Source organism: Numida meleagris, chromosome 3 (genome assembly GCF_002078875.1).
Source record: "Numida meleagris isolate 19003 breed g44 Domestic line chromosome 3, NumMel1.0, whole genome shotgun sequence".
In the NCBI taxonomy this organism is placed as follows: domain Eukaryota; kingdom Metazoa; phylum Chordata; class Aves; order Galliformes; family Numididae; genus Numida; species Numida meleagris.
Window position 1 is genome coordinate 9005447 of NC_034411.1, and position 16102 is coordinate 9021548.

Sequence of the window (16102 nt, forward strand, 5' to 3'; positions counted from 1 at the left end):
TAGAAATGCGCCTTGGATGTTTTATAGAAAGAATCTGACTCTTTTTTTTTTTTTTTCCCCCTCCATTTTTAAACTAGATCCAAGAGTTCTGTGTCACGGCACAGCTGGAGTCACCCCAGTACAGCCACCACGGAAGCACTGGTGAAGCTGCACGAAGGCTCGCAGGTTCTTCTGACCAGTTCCAATGAAATGGGCACCATCAGGTACATTGGTCCGACAGACTTTGCACCAGGGGTATGGCTTGGCCTTGAGCTGCGAAGCGCCAAGGGAAAGAACGATGGCTCTGTGGGGGAGAAGCGTTACTTCACCTGCAAGCAGAACCACGGGGTCTTGGTTCGACCTAGCAGAGTAACCTACCGGGGGATCAATGGGGCCAAGCTCGTGGATGATATCTGCTGAGCCAGAAGATGCTCGGACGGTAGGAAACGTTTGAAGCACACAGGATCCCTGTATAGAATGCCAACTTATTTTTAAATGATTAAACCTGCATTTATATTTTACGTATAGATATATATGATTATATATATTTGTATTTATATACGCACACATACACAGATACACTAAGTACATAGAGAGAGATATATATATATAAGCTGGGTGACATTAAGAAGTAAAACTGCTGTTTTATTTCTCTTAATGAAACAGCTTTTACCTGGGAAGTAATTCCAAAAACATCTTGCCTTTGAGATGCTGTGTTATTTGAATCATGCTCCAGCTGGAGAACACAGGTATACCCAATGTTCTCTAGAGTTGCTTTGTGATTCATGCAGTATTTAAACGATTTTCCTCTGTAGTAATGAACTGATAATGCTTTGTGCATTGCCTGCTTTTGAACAGAGGAGGTGGTTAATGAGTGACATTAGTCTGTTCACCAGACACTATGTCAATTTCAATACCAGCTGCTAGCAATAAAAAAGCAAAAAAAAAAAATAAGAAAACCCCTTTTTTTTTTTTTTTTCAAGCAGTTGTGAGATATTTCTACATTTTATCATCAGATCCCTCCTCTTCTTTTTCTCCTTCCATTATCTCCTCCTGAATCCAAAAGGGCTGATAAATAAATGCAGGTACTTGCAGTGATCCTAGCAAACAGCAAGTAAATAAAAAGCCTTTAAAAAGCACAAATGTAGTGCATGTCAGGTGGTAAATATATTGTATGCATTTTAGAAGAAGGTGTGTATAAGAAGCACTCCTTAAAATAATGCACTTTGCACTCTCCTGGAGAGCTCTCCCTCATTTATAAAGGTATTGCTCTGTTTGGTGTGCTGCAGGCTACGGGTATCATAGTTTTCAAATGCACATAAAGCCTGAGAGGAGCTACGCAACACAGCTGTCCTGTAGTCTGTAGAAATACAGCATGGCCATCCCTGCCAGCAGTCTGGGTTATGGGCTGGGTTTTCAAGCAAGCTATTAACACTTTAATTATTTTTATTTCTTTTTGTTTTCTTTGGAACGGTTTCCGGTGTAAATTTTTTGTAAGAGTCTTAGGATAAATTAAGGGTAATGTTAAGTACACCACTGTAACAGAAGTTGATGTGACATCACTTGCATATCAGCCTTTTTTAAGAATGGCTTGTTGTTGTCCATGTTTTAAACATGTAACGTGTTGTAATTGATCAGCATTTGTCAACTTTATCTCACTATTATCAGGGTGGTTCTGTGTTCCAGAATGATCATTTTATTCTTAAATGATCTGCTTGCTTTTACCTACTTGAAATAAGAGACACTTTAAATGAAATTAGTATGCTATTTTTAGACAGAATTCTGCTGCTATTATGTTATTTGAAATACTACTGTAGCTATTTTTCCTTGGCTGTATTTAAAATACTGCATATTGTATTCTAGCTTATGGGATGTTTTTAATTGAGTATGAAAGTTGTAAATTTTGAAAGTAAAAAAAAAATGCTTTATATTTGAAGATATAGCGAACTCAGCGATGTACTGAACATGAATTTGTCCAATATCTGTTTCTTGGTGTATTAGTAAAATGAAAGCCTGGTGAGTAGTATTGCGGAGAGAAGTTTCCTGAGGTCGTTACAGCACGTACATCCTCTTACTTCTAGTCCTATGGACAAATTACACAGGCAGATACAGTAGGAAACAGCAGCTATGGAATAGCACCTGGAAGCTTCGCTATCTCCTTGCTCTGTGATACAGGATTGCCAGCAGCAGTGCTCTGAGGGTGGTGCGGTCGCTACAGAACCCAGCACGCAGGGAGCCAGTTACAGCCATTTTATTTGTCTTCATGCCTTTTGGTTCACTACACTTGTTTACAATACAAAGACACTATTCAATACAAAATACTCAATGATCATATATTAGCATTTTTCTTCATAGTATCCCTGAAGTGCACAGGCCCTTCCTTTATAAACAGTGTTACGTAAACTGCTGTACGTGAGACAGACATTCCTATAATGAAGCTCTGTTACTAAAAGAAGCCAGATGCAGACAATTCAGACATTTTCTCATGACAGGTTTAACTTTGGGACGGACACTTTGTGATGTCTTTGCAGCTGTGAGAGGCGGTTTTATGCTATACCTACATTAAGGATCTCGTCACCAAGAAGACAGGCTCAGTAAGAGGAGCAAACATGCACAGTTCAGTCTGTCATGGCCTATCACAGACCTCTCACCTGGTGAGAGCACGCTGGGAGGGGAGCCAGACAGAGGCCTCCATGTACCCTCTCCCACCACCACTCCATCCTCTGCCCCTCCGGACACAGAACCACCCCCATGCCTTGCTTCAGTTTCAGGCACATGATGGAGAAACAGGTCAGTAGCAAAACCAAAGATGAAGTACAGCGGGACAGGCAGATAAACAGGCAGCCCAACCTCTGTGACCTTCAGCAGCTTACAAATCTGTACAGGATCAGAAAACCTACCTAATGTCTATAGGACACCGATAACATCCACAGGGAAATAAGTCCTTTTCAGAGTGTGAGAGTAGTGGCACAGGGTTTTCCCATTCATGCTGAACATCCTGGAGATCATACTGCTTCCTGCTTTTCCACTGCAGAGCGGGAAAAGCACATAAGACAGGAATATAGATATTGCCACTGAAGAAGAGAAACAGTTTGAAAGCAAGTTGTTCCATACTTTAAAAATGGGTGTTCCATCAAAAAAATTATACCAACATTTAAAAAGAAAAAGCAATAGACGAAAACTTGCAAGAGATTTAGAATAACCTCGGCTTTTTCTCCTGTGACACTGGAAGCCTTGTGTGGAGGGGACCTAATAAGGGATTTGGAATTTACACATGCTGAGTGCCCTTCAGTCAGGTAAGCCTTCTGGGGCTTCAGAGCTGGACAGATGCGTATTTCCTGACAAATTAAAAATCCATAGTTCCTAACTGGACAACTACTGGACAAAATGCTTCTGCTAATGGTGTCCATGCAAAAGAAATTTGCTGGAATGAAACTGGTAGAAACTGGAACACAGACATGAACACTGACTACTTCTGTTGTGTCAGAAATGCTAAAATAAATGCTATTAAAGACCTTCCTGTACAGAATTTAAGACATCAGCTCATCACTAACAGCTCTGACAAGGTAATTACTCAGCTCTTTAGACACACACAAACAGTCTCTCTACTAATCACACCTCTCCAATGCCATCTGTTAATTCTATCCCGAAGCACACTGCTAAGTTTCTGGTGTTGTCCTAGACCGCCCCTGGAAAGAGCCTCACAATCGCTTTCCCCAGTCCTGCACAAACTCCTGTGAGTAATTCTTCATCCAGGGCACAGCTGCAGGGGAAGTGCAGCTCTCACAGGCAGGTGAATGAGGCAGGACTGTTTGGTAGCTGCTGCCACAGCCCCAGCTAATTGGAGGTGGGACAGTAAACAATAGTGCTCAGGTGGGAATCATTACTTCAGTGACAGAGGAATACAGGCATCATTAAGGAAAGCTTTTCACATTAAAATAAGCCCAAACTAGTGCAGCTGCTGCCTACTTTGCAACTTTTTTGGTCTTGAGTATGCTTTAAGAATGCTCATCAGCACACAGGGCAGGTTCACTCCTTGGTGACACATAAAAGAGCAAAACACTCTGTGTGCTCCTATGCAAAGATGAGCTAAAGAAAACAACGAGGAGCTTCAACCCATTCAAAAATGAGAAAGGAAGAACATTTAAATGAAAATTGCTCTTATATGTGAATAATACCATTTCCTTAAGCAGGCAGGAAACTGACTTACCTCGGTGTATGGAGCCGGGGCCAGATTCAGAATCACTTCACCGAAATGAAAGGTCTCGGACTGAAGAACACCTCCCTCGTCCTTTGCTGATGCTTCAGGAGACTCGTTTCTATGGAGATAGGCACCCCCCTTTCCAGACAGCATCGATGCTAAAACAGCTCCTTACAACCGTAATTTGAAGTTACGAATGCACATCTTTACACATGAATCATTTCCTACATCTATGGTTTGACAACACGCTTACTGGAATATTTTTTCATGCACAAGGTGTACAAAATGAGTCAATGCAGTGCTTGTTTTTAAACCACTATCATACACATATTTTGTTGAAGAAACAAGGGCTCGCGGCCCTTCAATTACAGACAGTATCTGGTATCTAGATTGTGGCACGATGTCCGTCTTCTGCCTTTACCTTGTTCTTGCTTGTACAGGGTATGCTGAAAGCTCCTTTAAACCTCTGAGCTATGCAGGTGGCTGTCCATCTTCAGGGCACAGTTAAAGTTTCTCTCATAACCACGGTCCTTTAAAGCTTCACTTTGGTTGCACTTGACACGCACAAGTTTGTGATGAAGGACATTCATTTGTAGAACAGAAGGATTTCTATGGGTTTTACGCCATTTTAGTATTTAAGCACAGGAGAAAAACAAACAGCAACAAAAAACACAGAGAAGAACAACACCCCTGCACCAAGCCAGAATGCCTCACAGCATCCGTACCCATCCTCTGTGCTTCCTGCTGTCTCTTGCAAGCGATGCGATCTCACCAGTCTTCCTATTGCCCTGCCAGTGACACCATAACCGCTGTGCATTCAAGGAGTTTCAAAGACAAGACTGTAGCTGGAACACAACTTGGGAATATACCATTGCATCACCATTCAAAGTTGTCGTCTCCTTTTTCAGCTGGGACGAAGGACGCTCTCCCCAAACCCACTCCAGCCTCTGCCAGTTGCAGGCGCTCTCCAAGTGTTCCTCAGCCACCACAAGTTTGGCATGGAAAATCCCAGACGTGAAACACTCAAGGCAGCGAGCCGTGGCTTTATGCTTAAGCAGAGAACGTAGAACTGAGAAAAGCTCACAGGAAGGGCATGACAACAACCATGCAGATGAGTTAATGCAACGGGAAGCTGGGCCTTGCAGTTAACATTTGTTTCCTGTACCCTCCCTCCCTCCCCCTTGTTTCTGTTACTGTACTGGGGCTCTGGTGATTTGAAGCCTCTTGGGTTATTTGAAATTACAGCTTCGACGGTGTCACTTCTAGAGCAAGTTGGCACAAATAGAAGGTAATGCCGTCACATCACTTGCTCATGGCGTACTGGGTAACAGGACATTTCTTCAAGGCTTGGAACTATAGGGGGAAAAGTCAAGAGGGTAGAGGGCTCTCAGGGCCCCTGCTGGGTTATGTGGCTCTTGTTTCTAAGGGTGGGGTCCTCGTAACTGCTAGCACAAGGTGGCGTGGAGGCTTCCAAAGGCAAGCCCTGCTGTTGGTATCCATAGTTGACATTCCCACAGGGGAAGTGACGGAGCCTAAAGAGAGGCACTTCTTTAACACTTGCTGTTAGGGAAGATGGCTCTAATAGCAGGGAGGAGCCTGGTAGCCTGCCAGTCACAATGTTGGGCCCCACAGTACAGTTTCCTTCGTGTCCCAAGTTCTCCCTCTCAGGCATTTCTTTCTCCAGCAGAGGATTGTTTTTGCTGCCCTGCTTCTCCGCAAACCAGGAACCATAGGTTGGATTCCAGAGGTTGGTAGGCTTGTTTCTGGAGCCCCGGCCTTTGTGCAGCTCAGAAGGAGGGTTGGACTGGGCATAGGCCATGTTGATATGTCCCCCACCTGAGGCTGCCTGCACCTTCCCAGGGACTGACGGCTCCAAGGATCCCACTTTCCCTAGAGCTTTTCCTGCAGCGATGGCTGATGGCAGGGGTGGTGGAGATGGCAGGGTTTGCTTGTCATCCTTTCTGTCTTGGTGTGAGGAAACCAAGAGAGGAGGAATTCCTTCTGGATCTTCTGGGCGTATTGCTACCTTCTCTTCCTCTTCAACTGATGGGCCATATTCTACTGGCAAAGCAGTGTTGATGACATCTGGATCCTGCAGGAGAGAAGAACAAGAATTTCTCCAAGTCTGCTGCCATAATGGATAACTGTACTCAACTGAAAAAGCTGAGATATCTGACCATGGTCATGGTATGATTAGAGATCATCTTTCCCATCATCTAGAGTCCACATTCCGCTTGTAGAGGATGCTGACAAAATACAGTTAGCCATGAGAGGCAATGAGATACCATAAAACTGAACTACCAGAAGAAAGCAACCCTAAAACTTAACACAGAACAGCAGAGAGCACAGAACAATGAAAAAACATTTTTTTTATGTCCAGCCAAATTTCCTGTGGGAATGTTGTTTTTTCACGTGTACCATCTCAAAGTTCATAACGTTCTCAGATAATATTGAGAAGGTTTCAGTCATGAAAGTATTGCCTCCACTTAACAGGAGAGGAGCGGGAAGGCATATAGAAGGCAATACTGGCAGACTCCTTGAAGCCCAAATCCACCGAGAGGGAGGTTTTGAACTATTTAAGCAATTTTGAAAATTAAACGGAGAGAAACATGGTGATCTGGGCAACCCTTAACTACTGCTAGACACCAAGGCAATCTACAGATAACAGAAAACAATGCCTCCCTGTCCCAGGATCCAAACTCTCACAAAAAACAGATCAAGGCTCCCAAATATTGAGGGAAAGCAAGCTGAGGCAAATAATTGCATACACTGAGGCAGGCAGCAAAACATTTACCAAACTACCCCACTCCTTGTGAACTAAAAATGGTGGTTAAAACAAAAATTGGGAAAGCTCAGATTTCAGGCTGGAAAACCAGACATACCCTTTCCCTGCTGCTCAGCAATGGAACCCCACTCCTCATGGCTGCCTCCATCTGCCTTCTCCAGTGCAGTCAAGAATCAAAAAGCTGCTAACAGCTGCAGAAGCCACTTATAAAAGCTGCTCTGAGCAAGGACCATTTCTGCTCAGTGCTGACCATGTCTTAAGGGTAAACAATGGGACGAAGTGGCTGACATGAAGCATGAGAAGTATGTACAGGTGCTGGCCTGTCTTCTCTTTTGCTTGTTAGTCATCTGTGCCTTCATAAGCTTAAGCAGAGCTATTTGGTCTGTTATTTGTAGAGCTGTGTGAGCTTATGACATCAGTCTCTCTGGACTACTGGCTGCAGAAATGCAGTACCACCTTCTCATCTCACACTCTGGCTTGCCAAACTGCTCGTCAACTAGGAACCTCCTCAACCACCTCATGGGAGATGAATGAACACTGATACCTGAGTGCAGTACTCGATCCTCTCCAGGATTATGGCGAAGTTTGGCCTATCTTCAGGCTGGTGCTGCCAGCACTGGGTCATAATGCGGTATCTGAAAGAGCAGAACAAGAGATCTCATAAATGGTAGATTCTGTTGGTATGTAACAGCTAGCCGCTGCAGCCTAGAAACCATAGGCACACATTGCCACTCTTCTAATAAATAAAGAAGGGGATCTGACCTCAGGATCAGACAACTGATATACTGGTAACTACTGAAATGTGGCTGCAGGTGGGGTAAATTCTGCACTCATTAGAAAAACAACCCATCTACCTGAAGTCCCTTGGAGAATTCATTAAAGGTAGGTAAGGGAACAGATAATGGAACCCATTTTTTCCTACCTCTGACCAAGCTTACACACTTGCAGCTTCATAGCTATTCTAAGACAGAAATAGTGCACCACCTTTGACCAAACAAGCAGTGGTCTTGTACTTGTACTTTTTCAGATGCCCTAAATTCTTCCACAAAGAAGATAGAAAAACTAACTGCTAGAGAAGTCACTGGCACTCAAGTTCAGTGAGGCAGATCAACCATGATCAATCTTAAAAATCATTAGCTTTTGAGCAGAGAACAGCATTCAAAACAGAAACGTATCTGCACGAATAGATCGAAGTTAGAATCTCATACACAGGGCCAGGGCAGTTTTTAGGTGGATCCATCCTTCCTCCGTTGGTTACAAACTCCAGAACCTCCTGGTTACTTTTGCTAGGGTAAGGCATGTATCCCAATGAGAATATCTCCCACAGCAATACTCCAAAGGACCTGAATAGAGAAGAGGTCAAAGTAAAGGACACAGGAATGACTGCTGTCTTCACCAAGGGACATCATCTGGGACAGGAACCCCTCCAGAGCATTCATCTGGCTGGCTGCTTGGAAATCACCATCTTGAGTGAAATTGCAGAAGAGCTATAAGCAGCAATGGAAACTGTTCCTCTTGGTGCTGACAGGCAGCAACTCAGCTCTGTCAGAGAGGGTGCCTTCATTCTCACCTCTGCGTGGGCTTGCTGAGGAGCTGTGCCCTGACCAGCAGCCCCTTCCCCTCCAGGCACAGCCTGCACTTCTGCCTCCCCCAAAGCCCCAGCAACCTTCCTCCTTCACCCCGGCTTCATGTCAGCACTACAGGTGAGGTAAGGCCTAGATACGGTATAAGCAGCACAAGCACCAGGGACTTCATTCTTCTGGTCGAGCCCTCCGCTTTCAGTTCACAAGTTCACTCAAATTCTCTCCTCCTTCTCTGGCTGCTGGAAATTCAAGAGGTCACAGTACTAGTTTGGGACAGGAGAAAGATGAAAGCTGCTGAACATTACACCCTTCTCCCTATCTGGCAGGATGGATCCTGCCTGCAGTCTCCTGTTAGGCGTGTGCTGCTTTCATTAATTTGGAGCTAACGCATTCCTCCCTGTAGCAAAAAAGCAGCACATCCATCTGCCTCGATCTCCCTTCCCGGCCTGCTTGCTGCCCCAGCAGCACCTGCCTTTGCTGACTGTCTGTTCCCTCATGTCCTACAGGATTACTGGCTCTGAAGGACTTTGTCGTCTTTCCTTTAAGGGGGAAATGAACTTTTTTTTTTTTTTTTAACAGAACATTCACACTTTACCCAACAGATGACAATAGACAGACACATGCACATACACACAGATGGAGCGGTAAAGGAAGCGCACCATGTGTCTGTTTTTGATGTAAATATCCCTTCCATGAAGGCCTCGGGAGGCATCCATTTGACAGGCAGCATCGCGCACCCTCCCTTCCGATAGTAGCTGGCTCTGCAGAGAACAAGCAAAACAGTCAGCCAGGAATCCAAAAACTCTCTTACATTCAGAATTTTTATAACGAGGAATATTAAAATTATCATCTGAAGGAGGGATTAATTTAGGGAAAAGAGCATGGTAGAGAAAATGCTGAAGAGACCTGTTTCTTCTCACAAAAATGGTGGCAACGGGCAGGCCATGTAAAGGCTGCCCTGCAATCTCCCTCGCTTTAGGCCTGATCCAGTGAACCTGAGTTATCCTTATCTGTGTGCATACCTTAGTGACCCAAGTATCCTTCCTCCTGTGCTTTTCAGTCCCAGCAAGACCTCCACATCATCTCACAGGTGGTGGCCTCAAGCATCCCCAGCTACAATAAACAAAGCCTATCCCAAACGTACCCAGTCTAAAGCACTGCAAGTGGGATCCGAAACCCTTAGTAAGACCTAGGAGCAGCAAGGAGGATGGTTGGCTAGTATAACTGGGGCAGCAGAATCAAAAATCACCTCCTATGCTCCTGGGACAGGAAGTATAACAGTCTTTACATTGTTTTTGTTTAAAATAAAACCTAAAAGCCCCAAATCCTGTGCTGGCAGCTACAGCATGCTTCTCATGCAAGCCAGTATTAATGTTCATAACTAAACAGCCTGAGCATCCAAAGGATACTCCTAGACACTGAAATACGTGCAAACTTCAAAGGCATCTCTGAAAACTCAGCACCAAAGCATTCATTCATCTTGGCAGTCGGTTCAGCTGATGGTGTGAGTGTGACAGATGTTACTTTGTCCCAGCAGAGTCCCATCTGACAGTGGGGCTGAGCAGGGGCTCTTAGTGAAAAGGGAAATAGGGGAAAAAAAAGCAGTTCTGATACGCTTGTTTTTTTGAAAGTAACGCTCTGTTCACATCACCTCAGGCTGTGATACTGGCAGGCCTCAAGTTAAGCAGAGCCAGGCCTGGCTTAGTAATTGCATGGAAGAATCCCCAACCAGGAAAAAAAGCAGCTGAGGTTCTGGAATAAACAGTGTGGATGACTGACTACAAGGCTTTCTTTCCTCTGAGTCAGAGGCAAATCAATTCCTCAGCACAGCAGGACATGGTGCTGCGCTTCTAGGGGTGCTGTTTAGAAGATGAGATCTCGAACTGCAGCCTTGACTGCTTGTGGTCATTAAAGACTTCCTGACACTTCTTGCAAAAGCAGAGTAGTTAACTCTGAGTCCTGACTGAATTCCAGTTTTGGTGATTGCATTTTCCTAACTTTCCTCTGCACCCTCCTCCTTTACCTGCAGTAAATTGAGGAGATTTACTGATGACACCGTGCCAAAGGGGCAGGGGTAGTATCAGGCAGAAAGATTAAACTCAGAAAGATTGGGGGCCACAAAAAGAGGCACATCAGTGCCATTCTGTGCAGACATCAGAAAGGCAAGAAACTGTGGATAGAGTACAAGAGGGAGGAAAAGTACCGTCCATGGGCATCAGACTTCATTACTCAGAAGCAGGCTCTCAGGGAGCGGAAAAAGTCTCCAGAGCACAGCTAATGCATAGGGGAAGGCAAAAACCAACAAAAACGGTAGCATGGATTCATTGGTGTTGGGTGTCTCCACTTTTGCCTTGCTAGAGTTACACAGAGCAGCACATGAGCTTGCTGCCCTGCAGAGACACTTCTTTCTCATTTTAGTGAGCTTCTACTTGTGGATAACCTGGCTTTAGCTCTGCTACCTGTATATATCCCGGGCCATGCCGAAGTCTCCAATTTTAGCCACTCTTCCAGGCCCTCGACAGGTAAGGAGGCAGTTCCTAGCAGCAATATCCCTACAAGGAAAGGCAAGAAAAGCAAGAGAGGGAGAAGAATCACTTAATCATTTCACAGTTTTGCAAAGCAAAAAGAAAACAAAGAATAGTACCTATTTTCCTGAAGTGCGGAGAACTCCCACCACCAGAAAGTCAGTGTTCATGGGTAACTAGCGATGTTCCAAATTCCAATCTACTCCAATAGCAAGAGAAGTTCTGCTCTTAAAAAATTTCCTCCTAAACCTTCACTTAACATCTTCTAGACAGGATGGGCTCCTGCAAGCCTCTCGTCACCCAGGAGCTATTAATTTTTCTTGGGAGATGCAAGCATCGGGGCTGATTTTAGCAACGTACCAGTGCTAGCATCAAGCTGTCCGGGGAATGACCCACTGATCTGTTCCTAGCATGCTTGTTCAAATGTTGTCCAACAGGTATTGAACTATCAGAGACAGGAAGAACAACAACATGCAGAAGAGCCTGAATCTACAGATGCAGGTAAAGCTCCATCTCTGCTGAGATGAAATAAACCCTGAGATCAGAATAATATCGTTGCACTCCTCATGAGTAACTCAGAAAAGTGAACTGCAGTCTGGCGACAACAGCTTCACAGCCCCTTGCAAAGGCACATGCTAGCACCGGGCTCTTCTGATGCAGGCATAGTGGCCATGCACATTCATCATGAACAACAGCAGTGCAGGATTAGTGGGAGCCAAAGAACAACTGCTGACATCTCTGCTTCCCTTGTTGCCTGCTGTTGTTACAGCTGGAAGGAATACAAATGCGGCCACTCCAAACCACATTAAATGCTATGACATTCACTTACAATTTTCTAAAGTTAGCGTTGTCAAAAATTAATAGAAAATGCTAAGGAAGCTGTAACACATGGGAAGACACCTTAACTTCTGCCCTCTGTCGTCTGCCTTCCCATCCCCGCCCATATTCTCCAGGGTGTTTGCATGATTCTACTCAATGCTATAGGCAGAATTTTGGATGCTTGCAAAAACCCTGTTCTACAGGAGCAGGTAACAATAGTCATGAGGTGCTGTACTTCTGGCTGTATTTGTACTTCGAGAGGGAGAAGAGTTCCAGAATGAGCTGGAAGACACTAAGCACAATTCTCAGTGGGGAGGTGCTTTGAAGACATCTGTCACAAGATTGGTTACTTGGCAAAGGGAAACACAAACTGGCTGCACAAGCACTGAAAAAAGCTCAGGATCTTCGATAAAGCTACAGACCTCTGCAACTCGATCAACAGCAGCACTTCTGTCAGTTGCTTCTGTAATTCTTGTTTTATCTACCTTGTTTAAAGCTATCCAGCCACTAGAGTGCAGCAGGACATAAACATATCAAACAGGGCATTATGAGTCATTCTGGCCTGTATGCAAGTCATGCCCATGCTGACACAGATGCATTCACCTACCTGTGAATGAAGTGGTTCTCCTCCAGGTACTGACACCCACAAGCAATGTCATGAGCCACGTGGAGCAGGTCCAGCATGGAGAGGGAAGAAAGCTGATTCTACCAAAAGACAAAAGGAGAACATTAGTTAAAAGCAAGAAGACTGCTTGATTTGTAACAATATAACACTGGGAACTATCCATCAAATGATGTAGCTCACACGTTAATATATAAAAGGGTTAAAAAAATGCACAAGAGAGAGTTCATTTCCATGAACTATGGCAAGGATTTGCAGGGAGGATGCCATACAAATCCTAGAGACAGAATCGGAACTGCTGGATCTGATTTTCCAGCTCCATCAGGATTCCCCTGTAAGAATCTCCCACTGTTTTGCATGACACAAATGGATTTCCCCCAGTTCTCGTGGGAGACACTTCTGAATTTTTAGTATGATATTTTTATTTGAGGAGATGCGTAGCCTGACCTGATCCTCCATCAATTTCTTTATATTATTTCTTGCTCTTCTCTGCAGTCACCTTGAACAATGAGAATGACATTTTGCGTAATGGCATGAGTCACATTTGCTCTTTTCCTCCTCCACATCTGTGTAGGTTTTATTTTGCCCCTCAGAGCATTGACACAGGTTTGCTTAGCCAGTGGCTACAGAAGATGAGAGCTGCCAACTCCTTTCTTCTGTCCCTCTGATGAAGTCTACAGCCTTAGCCAACAGAAGCCAGATGCCTTTGTGAAAAGGGGAGGCTGAGCAACAGCTCCTGCTTGTGGGCCTCTGAAACCAAACTATCATCTTCTGCACTGAGGTGTGAATTAGTGATCCCTGCACTAGTCTTGCAGGGGAGGAGGAAATTACTTCTGCTGACGACAGGGCCGACGACAAACAACTAGGTGGCAGTGACTGCTTATTCCACAGCAGCCATTTGCTGGGTGTTTATCTGTGGCCTTAGCTATTTGACTAAGCAATCCTATCCCACTCTCTAATTCTCCCTGCTGACATCTACCAGCCTGCCCAATGCCCAAAAGGCACATCCGTGCATGGGTGTCTCCCATGGCACACCAGCCAGCACAGTCTCCAGCGATGGGAACTGCTGAAAGTCCTGGCCTCTGTACTTGACTAATGCAATAAAGGAAATATACTCCGTGTGAACAAAGCATATTTTTTCAATGTGGTGTTATAAAACAAAATGATTTGTGACTACGTATCACCTGCCTGTATTTTATTATTTACTCGCTACATTGCATATATATATTTAATTCATTCTTTAAAAGCCTGGACTGAGCCTCCCTCTCAACTTTTTGTTTTGCAGAGTAACCATTTCCTAAAAGCATTAAAACCTTTCCTCCTGCCTCCAGCAACATTTGTGGGGAGGGGGAAATCACCTTTTTCATCTCTCCAAGTTAAAGTGACTCACCAACTACAAGACAAGACAGCTACAGTAACAGGATGCAGCTGTCCCTTTTCCCCCCCTTTCAGGGGGCAATCAATGGGAACTGAATACTTCAGCCTACCCATTTCTTCACTTTTGAGCAAGGCTCAAAAACTTGATGTGAAAACTGAGTAAAAAGCCCCATTCTTTACTATGCAATTGACTCCAGACCTGAGCTATACTGCAAGTCAGTACAATGAAGCCACAATGAGCTGAACAACGTATCTTTTCTCTCTCTTCCTTTTTTTTTTTCCCTCCCACTCCTTGGATGAATTTCTTCCACCTTTTATTTGGCTAAATACAATCCTGAAACAGATGTGACTGCCCAGCCAAGGACACTTTAGCCATGTAATTTGTTTGAGAAATGGATGGTTTGGATTCATTTTGCAAGGGAAGGAGCCTTGAGACTCCAAAGAATTCACTTCACAGCTGTTCACAGCTTTTGCTCCCCAGATGAATGAACAATGCCAGCTGCCAAGCACCACTGCTCAGAGCAGTAGGCATGCTAGAAGCACTAATGTGACACCTCCCTGGGTGAGGCTGGATCTTGCTAAAGGGGAATGAAATTCTGTGTATTGTTCAGTGTAATCACTGCTCTGTGCAATAGGCTGCAGAACGCACAGGGAAACTACCATTTATCTGCCAGTGCTGTTCTTTGACTGCTTTGCTTTGAGAAAGACCAGCACTGAGTTTCCCAGAATGGACAATTCTGCAGTGCTCCAATTCCAGGCATCTCTGAATCTACCAGGACTGCCTCTCTCCAGAAGAGAGGGTAGGGGATATCCTGTGATGGATAAGAACTTTATTAGAAAAGGAACGGACAAACCCCTCAGAGTTGGGACTTCCTGAACCCATGGAGAAGCCTGAATGAGAAGCTCAGGGAGCAGGCTGGCTGGCACGAGCTGACGATATTTCACGGGGGTCAATGGTATTGCATCAGTGATGCTGGAAGAACATTTGGCTTGCACATATGATCGTTCTTGCTCCAAGTCCAGCAGAATCATTTTGTGTCAGTTGAACGTTGCCTTTGTTATTTACATGAACACAGATGAACCCATGGAGTAACCTGTGCTGGCAATGTCTTGATCTCCCATGGAGTTGGATCTCATGTTCTGATGACTCCTACAGGAGCTCTAGCTTCCCAATGCACGTCTCTCACAATGTCTTAAATTCCCCTTTCCACTCCTTAGCCTCCTCCTCCATCATTTCCTCTGCTCCCTCAGTGCTTTCCAGTTGCTGAGGATGCAACAGAATGCTGGCATGTGTCTTGCTTCAAGTCACCCAGGTTCTCTTTGTTTAGCAAGCCAAAGAAGACAACTGTTTTGCTCCGTGGTTGCTCTAGCACTTCGCTTTCTCCTTCCTGGAGCACTGGGAGATTAAATGTCTTTGACACTTGTATTAATTTTGACTGAAACCAGTAAATGAATCCAAAGTTAATGGAGTGGGAAGAGCAACTGAGGCATTAGGGTAGAGAAGGAACACACAAATCTCATCTCTTTTGGAATCAGGCTGAAAGCAGAAGTAGAAGGGAAAAATAAGGCACTACGTAAAGCATCTGGAAAATACAGAACTGACTAAAGTAAGGAGAAATGACAACTGTGATGCAAGGATAAAGCTCAGTAAGCACTGCACCTTTGCTACTGAATCAGTTGGCTAGGTCTTGTGTGTTCTGTTAATTCCTGTTGGAAGCAAAGTGTTGACTCTGCACTGTTCTCCCTTCCCCTCCCTTCCCTTTCTCCTTTCCCAGAAAACTAGAATTCCAGTTTGCTGTGCCTAGTCTCTCTGCCTATCTTGAATCAGCAGAAGGAAGAACAAAGGAGCTCAGGGCTCATTCAGATCAGAGCACAGATACAACTAATAGTACAGAGCCACACTCAAACACAATACATGTGGTGTATGTACATGGGCACTGAGACTGTCACGCTTCAAGCACGCGCAGAAGGCAAACACAATTCCACAGCTGGATACATCATAGAGAACAACACCCTGCACACACCTCATCCCTCATCAGCGAGTCTCCTAATCTGCCAGTTTCTGAGTCAGCAGAGAAGCACGTGTACTGCAGGGGATTTCTCAGCGCTCAGAGTTGCTCAGGAGCTGCCTGGGCAGCCAGACAATGAATTACCCTGTCACTTGCCCCATGTCAATCTCTGATAATCTCAAAGAGACCAAGAAAGACAGTG

The 16102-nt window shown here is 44.7% G+C and overlaps 2 protein-coding genes across 6 annotated transcripts in view; one reads left to right on the forward strand and one right to left on the reverse strand.

The window, feature by feature from the left end:
• The window catches only part of CLIP4 (CAP-Gly domain containing linker protein family member 4), a 47842-nt gene extending 45882 nt beyond the window's left edge, over positions 1-1960 (forward strand). For 4 of the 5 annotated variants that reach the window (XM_021391791.1, XM_021391793.1, XM_021391790.1 and 1 more), the window contains one exon: positions 78-1958. In XM_021391791.1, coding sequence (XP_021247466.1) covers positions 78-399 — 322 coding nt within the window. In that variant the 3' untranslated portion in view covers positions 400-1958. Of the gene's footprint in view, positions 1-77 lie in introns of all 5 variants that reach the window. The other variant, XM_021391794.1, reaches the window with a different exon arrangement.
• Positions 2157-16102, reverse strand: part of ALK (ALK receptor tyrosine kinase) — a 53015-nt gene continuing 39069 nt past the window's right edge. The window contains exons 16-22 of the mRNA XM_021391827.1: positions 12500-12597; positions 11008-11100; positions 9208-9309; positions 8174-8308; positions 7510-7600; positions 4190-6272; positions 2157-3007 (exon numbers count right to left, since the gene is read on the reverse strand). Of these exons, the coding sequence (XP_021247502.1) occupies positions 5568-6272; positions 7510-7600; positions 8174-8308; positions 9208-9309; positions 11008-11100; positions 12500-12597 (1224 nt within the window). The 3' untranslated portion in view covers positions 2157-3007; positions 4190-5567. The remainder of the gene's footprint in view (positions 3008-4189; positions 6273-7509; positions 7601-8173; positions 8309-9207; positions 9310-11007; positions 11101-12499; positions 12598-16102) is intronic.